Source organism: Pinus tabuliformis, chromosome 5_2 (assembly GCF_031772625.1).
Source record: "Pinus tabuliformis cultivar Carrire ecotype Pingquan chromosome 5_2, CPIR1, whole genome shotgun sequence".
NCBI classification, from domain to species: domain Eukaryota; kingdom Viridiplantae; phylum Streptophyta; class Pinopsida; order Pinales; family Pinaceae; genus Pinus; species Pinus tabuliformis.
Genome location: NC_142306.1, coordinates 1012939326 through 1012946968, shown reverse-complemented (window position 1 = coordinate 1012946968; position 7643 = coordinate 1012939326). Strand labels below are relative to the sequence as shown.

General features: G+C 32.2%; 1 protein-coding gene and 1 pseudogene across 1 annotated transcript; both read left to right on the top strand.

The window, feature by feature from the left end:
• Window positions 1–1681: 1681 nt before the first annotated feature.
• LOC149162705 (transcription factor bHLH146-like) lies at window positions 1682–3032 on the top strand. Its single transcript, XM_089435772.1, has 2 exons — window positions 1682–1855; window positions 2145–3032. The coding sequence occupies exon 2, from the start codon at window positions 2189–2191 to the stop codon at window positions 2801–2803; it is 615 nt and encodes a 204-aa protein (XP_089291898.1). The 5' UTR covers window positions 1682–1855; window positions 2145–2188; the 3' UTR covers window positions 2804–3032.
• A 3338-nt stretch (window positions 3033–6370) lies between these two features.
• LOC149162704 (CMP-sialic acid transporter 2 pseudogene) lies at window positions 6371–7374 on the top strand (annotated as a pseudogene).
• The last annotated feature ends 269 nt before the right edge of the window (window positions 7375–7643 follow it).

Genomic DNA, 7643 nt, shown 5'->3' with positions numbered 1-7643 from the left:
TATTCATCTTTTCATTAGATTTTGTCCCTTCCCCTCCCTTTCTTTGCATTCTTTTTCTTTTTGCCTCTACTCTTTTCCCTATTCTCTTCTTTTTCCTTTTTGTTCTTTTCTCTATTCTTTCTTTGATTGTTGACCCACTTTCTTAGATTCATGCTCTCCATTTTTATTTTTTATTAAAAAACATAAATTTATATTATTCTAAATCTTTTTTATTAATTAAAATTTTAACATTGTTTATCAAAAATCCTTATTTTTATAAAATTTCTATTCTTTTTATTATTAATTTATTTTAATCCTTACCTATCTTATAATTTTTAAGATATTAATATTTTTTATTTTATAATTTTTTGGACCTTATTTATTATTATTTTTTTATTTTCACATATTTCTTCTCAAATTCATTTTCTCGGCTTCATCCTTTAATTAATTAATTATTAACTCAACACTTAATATTATCATTTAACGACTCTTTTGCTTGTGTTTTTTAAATTTAATCCTGAGATTGTCTTTTTACATCTATTCTCAATGTCTTTTGTCAATAGTGATAGGTGGAGTGTCCACCCGAGTACTCAATTATAAGTATTTAAATTAGAGTATTATTTTTCTTTAAATTGTTAATTTAGAAAAATCTACTTAAAGATCTACTACCGTTATAAACCCACCACAACTCGAAACTAATTGTTCACTAAATCACTAGAGCTAAGATCTTTTGAGCTTTTAAGTAAAACATGATAATTAGTACTGTAAAACATGATAATTAGTATTGGTTAATAAATTTTTTAAATAGTTTTATTCTGTTCAAATATTATAAGATTCTATTCATATTAAAAAAAGTTAATAGTTTTTTGTGTTTATTTTAGTGTTAAAAATCATCATAATTCAATTACTAAATTAAATTAGTGAGTAATATTACTATCAACCAATGTAAGCTAATTCTATCATCCTTATTAAAAAAACATATCAGTTAAAATTATCTACTAAATTTATAAAAAAAAAAACTTTCCTCTTACCATTTTCTCTCCTCCCAAATACATTGGAATCTTCTACTATTAACAAATTTCCTTTCCTCATAAAATGATTTTTTAAACCAATATTAACAATTTTAAAACCAATATTAACAATTTTAAGCTATACTCCAATATCCTATTATTTGTAACCTAAACTTTTAGAACAAGTTCTTGTTAAATTTATATAAAATAAGAAATCTCCTACCAAATACATTGGAATCTTCTACTATTAACATATTTCCTTTCCTCTGGAAAAATGATTTTTTAAACCAATATTAACAATTTTAAGCTATACTCCAATATCCTATTATTTGTAACCTAAACTTTTAGAACACGTTCTTGCCAAATTTATATAAAATAAGAAAAAAAAAATCATTTTACGCTATAATTGACTTCTCCCCATTGGTCAAAAAAAACAAAACATTTTACGCTATGATTTTTTACTCGCTTTCGACATTTTTTAAGAATCTGGGGTTGTCGTATTAGGCGATGATGAAAGGGTGGCCGAATAACCCCGCTGTACAATCGGACAAGTGAGAATTTTCCGCATAGATGTACGTAGTTTGACATTCATGTGCATGCATTTAATTTGACCAATGGGTTTTCATTGAAACGGTGTCCCGTTTGCACATGGCCATATGACATTTCCAGTTGGATGACCAACACAGAACTAATTCCATGTGCGCCCATGTGCTGGGCTCCATTCCAGTACCTCTCTCTCGTCTGTATTGCCAGCAACCGCCCCAGCTCTAGTATTGCTGCCTTATTATTTAGCCATCTTAGCTGAAGGTCATGCCCCTATTGTCTGTACAGTGGGAGCAATCCCCATGCCATTTCCAGTTTTCAAGGTTAGTGTGCTGTTGAGATTTTTCTTTTTCTTTGTTTAATCAGATTCTGTATAAAAATTGCTGTGAGTGTTGGTCTGTCCCTCTGTATAAATTTCAATATATTATAAAAGGTTAAGATACTTCCTTCTCTTTGTTAAAATATGTTACATAAATCTAAAATATATAGAATATCAATTCATTTTTTTTAAAGGATTTGAGCTAGAATAATTTCGTGAACAATTTGTTTTCTCAATTACCCACTTTACTGCATCTAAAATTTTAGCTAAATTAAATATTTTTTATTTTGCAGTGAAGCCCACAGAAAGAAAATTAGCTAAATCAACGGATCAGTTAATGGATTCAGAAGGAATATTAAATCAACTTCCTTCTATTAATGAATTGCCCATGGCAAAATTATTCAGTCCAGTCCATAGATTCGTGCAGCAATATGTTTCTCATCTGTTACCTGCACTGAAGAGAATTCAAGCAGAATCTGCAGGGCAATCTGATTCGACACCTGAAAATGTTACAAGGTTTGAAATCGGCATGGCTCTTGCACTCTCGGCCAAGGATTTTGCTTGGAGCCGTGCCCTTAAATGCAATTTATTGGAGAAGAGTACAGATCCCTCAGTCCAGCATACAACACAGCTTTTGAGGAAACGAGGGAGGGTGAGTAAGCCAAAAAAGGATAAGCCTACAAGATGGAAGCCCAGAGTTTTTGGTAGAAGCTACATTGGAAAGATTCTACACAAACAGAAGCTAAAAAGGAAAATTGAAGAGAAGAAAGCCCTGAAATATCGTATGAAAATCCTTAGGAAGCTAACCCCCGGAGGAAATGGTATGGAAACAAAGGTTCTATTTGAACAGTTGGGTAATTATATCGCCTGTCTGCAAACACAGGTGCGAATTCTTCACTATTTAGCTGAGAACTCGGGTATAACAATTCCTACTTGCAGTGGAGTATCGTGAGAATTAGTTTTATTCGCCATTCATATATTTTCTCTACTTTATAGAGAGTAGAGTAGATCTATTCTAAAGGATAATTCCTCTTTGAAGGAATAATAATTATGCTCAAAGCTAGCAATAATAATTATGTTAGAGGCATTTTTTTTTAATGTTGGTAGAATATATTGGTGAGATTATTTGCAAATTAATTCCAAACACCAAAATTCTAGAGGCTGGAATTGGTGATGAACTTGCTTTCATATTGCTTGTATCTTCTTACGCTGTTTATGGGTAGAATAATTTTCTTTTTATACTGAATGATTATGCATACAAGGATTGGCATTATGAAGATAGACATCTTAGTATAAAAATTGGCTGTCATTATCATGATAGGCACCCTACATTATTTTTTCTTTTAATCTAAATTTATAGCCATAAATAATGGTATATTTTTTAGTTTACTTTATTAATATTAATATTAATATGATTATGCTGATGAATACAATTTAATGGTATCCATGATTATTAATATGATTATGCTGATGAATACAATTTAATGGTATCCATGATTATGTTGTTATTATGATTATGCTGATGAACATAATTTAATAATTTAATGGTATCCATGATTATGTTGTTATCTACCCCTGTAAAACGATGGTCCAAGTTATTTCTATTTAATGATATATCTATATGTATCTGTGTTTTCAACTATGTAACATGACTATGTTGTTATCTACGCCTGTAAAACGATGGTGCAAGTTATTTCTCTTTAAATAGATTCTTGAATAATGATATATCTATATGTATCTGTGTTTTCAACTATGTAACATTTATGTGCTTCAACTTTAAGTGCACTAGACCATTTGGAATACAACTAACAACTATTTACTGGTTGCTTTTTCTTCCTCGATAAAACTGCAAAGCATGTAAATCATATTCTTTCAAAACCTTAAAGCATTTTAACGGTATTTAATCTCCACTTTGAGCTTTTCATCTGATTTATATTAAAGTACGATATTGCACACACCACCAGCGTGAAGTCCATGTTCTGAAAAAACATCAGTCATAAACTGAACTAAAACTGGATCTTACTAACTTCACAGTATTTTCACTGATTGATTTTTAATTGAAATTCTAATATTTCTCCCTGTTAAGTACAATCTAAAAGAAAATCAAAACCAACCAGCACTGAATTGAAGCAAAACTGAACTTACCAACTTTACAGCATTTAGAAAATTAACTTTGATTGACTATTCTTACTGGGTTGTTCTAACCTACAACAGACCAAATCAATCTTACCAGTATTAAACTAAATTAAAACTTGGAACTCACGAACTGTACGATATTTGACTGATTCAATCACCTAGTGTGACTAGGTGAATTAGAGATGTACTCTTCAACAACCAAATTGACAAAGTACTCCATGTTATGGAAAGTCATCTCCAATCATTTCGTGCATTTTCAAACCAGTTAATAAATTTTCTGATCTTGCACTTTAAATTTACAAGGCTTTTTTAAGTTTTAATAACTAGGATTGACAGCCCACGATCTAATACTAACGTGAAAAGGTTAAAAAAAAAACACTTCATAAGCATGCTAAAACTACAACGTGCTGATCTACTTAGAAGTTAATTTCATCACCACATCATTTACTTTTACCCAGCATTTACCTTTCTTCTAGGTACCCTTTTTCTTATACCATTAGGGTTTGAATGGTGTTTACTTCATAACCACATCATTCTTTTTCACTGACTTTGTTCTATGTTGAATTTGCGGATGTATAGAATATATAACAAAAAAGAATGATTATTGAATGATTATTTTAAAAATGTAAGATGTAAAATATCATTTTGCAGGGATAATCTGAAAAATAAAGATAAATATTTAGAGGTGTTTAGGTATTTCAAGAGGGAAATAGCTTTTGAGGTTAGTTACAATATAATAATACCAATTCATAAAATAGTAGTTTACTAATTTTATAAATGTTTTTTTTTTTTAATAAAATATTGACAACTTGTGGTTCCATCACTAATGAGTGGTAACTATTTAGTAAGCTTTATTTAATAGAAAATATTATTTTACATTGAATAACTATCCACTAGCTACCTAATATCTCTTATTAAAAGAAGATCACAACATACATTAATTAATGGCTAACCGTGTAAGGCCCCAACATGTCCTCTCTCTTCAACAACAACATTATACAAAAGGCTTGATGTGTGGAAATTGCTATGATGATAATGTTGGATCATAAGTGGCTTTGTTTGACTACATATCCTTCCACTATATTAAGACTTCTCAAGTTTTGCAACGTTGCAATGTGCATCTTTTGTGGTCAATGTTACCACCATTGCAACAAAGTGGAACTCTTTACATCACATTCTAAAAGGTTGGTATAGATCGGGAAATCTAGCCCCATGACCTTTTCAAAATGGACACATGAATTCTATGTGAATTTTGGAGTTGGATGGAATAACCAAGGAAAAAATAGCTAATTTAACGCATTGGCATATCGAGTAGGGTTTATAGATTTTTCGTGTTAGCTTTTGGGAGCCTTGTGTTTGAGAAAGCCCTTGTCTTTGAGAAAGGCCTACTTATAGGGTTGGAGATGAAATAAAACATTATCCCGTTCTTTAAAATAATTAATGTTTATAAATATGTTGATAAGCTCATTACTTCATTTTATTTTGAGCCAAAACTAGATTGTCCTTGAGCACACAGAGAATGATTGTTTTGGTATTGAGTGTTGCATGTGTTAGGAATAAAATCACACAATAACAAAATAAAAATGAATGTGGAAGTAAAAATTAAATAAAACAATACAAAGCAAACACCAATATACGCGGTTCACCCAATTTGGGATATGTTAGGGTCAGTTGTTTTCATTTGTCGAATATCTTTCAAATTCTTTAATTTCTAGTTTGAAACTTATAATCATTGTCGTTGTCATAAGTTCGAAATTCACTGTCCAACATCACCATGAGTTTAGTCATCAAGTGGTCCAATTAAAACATGAAACAATATCGGGTCATTGGGAGTCATGGTTACAAATTTTTGAACAGTCAAGTCATGGGGTATGTGTCCGTTATGTGTCTGTCAGAAAATTCTCTTGAGTTCATTATGGTCGAAGTTCTGCTGCTCAAGCAAAATGGTCTTTTCATAATATACTATTTCTTTTCCCCTTTCTAATCTACCCTTGTTTCCCTAATTCCATAACCTATATCTCCCAATCTCCCATTGTTCATTCATAAATCCCTTTCCCTATCCCCTATTCATTAGTCATATGACTTTTATTTTCCCCCTCCCATCCTAAACCTGTTCCCTCAAAAGACCATGATTACATATTATACATGACATAACCCATAAATTCCACCCACTATCTAAGCAATGTATCTACCCAAGCGTTCTAATTATTCCCATGCACAAATCATCATATCACCCTTATCACATCATGCTACATGACAAAATAGGCGCCAATTCAAATCAAACAAAATGATCGTCATATCTCTTGCACAGTGTCTGCATTGTTGAGTTCAAGCTAGTTAATTATCATGGTTGAAGAATAAGGATTGATTTGCAACTAAGCCAATGATCGAGGACAGAGTTATAGCCATCACAAAGTCATTTGCTATGGACTGGTGCTATGCAGTCATTGCTGCACACTTTGCTACACAGTTGCTACACAACATCCTTCTAAAGCTATACAGCTTTGAAACGACTTGGTTTTCAATTTCTAGAGAGTAAGGACGAGGGCGCAACAGATATTGATCCACGCCCTAGACCTGGCTTCGAAGGTGTCATGAATAATCCAAAAACCGTCATTTAGAAAGGATCAGAGTGGAAGCGTAGGTTGCTTGTGACAATTGCATTAACAATGCTTACAAGTTCATAAGGAATACTAATTGCATGGTCAAAACGAGTTGGAAAGTATGAATACAATGTCACTTCAACGAAAAATTTGGTGGACTCTAAAGTGTGCATTATCGTTCATTGCTTTGTTTCGAACATGGGAAATCACAGAGGATAACAAGTAATATTGAAAGGCATGTTTGACTGATTGAGTACCACAAGGGATGAGGTCAAGGTCTATCCCATTCCAACGACATTATATCTTGTTAAAAATCTATGTTGATGCGCCAAGATACCAGATCTTAAAGAACTTTAACATTATCAGTACAGGTGTATTGTATCGAATTATATTAAACAGAAAATTAACGAAGAATCAATGGTCAACTTATATTCTCTCTTTTGTTGGATGCACAACTACACAATTGAATTCATCATCTGATCATGTTTGGCAGACTCTCATACAGGGTTGGTTCATGGCTATTATCATGGCACTACTCAGTGGATTTGCTGGAGTTTACACTGAGATGATCATTAAAAAGTGACCTTTGAGAAACATCAATGTGCAAAATTTCTGGTTGTATATCTTTGGCATGATTTTCAATGTTGGGGCTATTCTCACACAAGATTATCATGAAATTATGAACAAGGGATTTTTCCACGGTTATTTAGCCATCACTATATGCATGATTATCAACCATGCACTTAGTGGAATCGTAGTATCTATGGTGATGGATGTCATATGATGAGCTGATCTTGGTAAAGGTTTGTAGGGTTGTGTAATTTTCCAACAGTCTTTGAAGGTGTCAGTACACCCTTGTCCTCACTGTGTAGTGTGTCTGTGGAACACACCCTATTGTCATTGTTGTCCAAAAAACAAAATCTTATATTGCTGTTGTATTCCGCGTAGCTCGCCACGATGGTCCAAGAGAGCTTGCCCTGTGTACATAGGTAGATGGCTCCCACAACGAGCAAAATGGCAATGTTTGTATTGATGAAAATAAAACCCACTAGT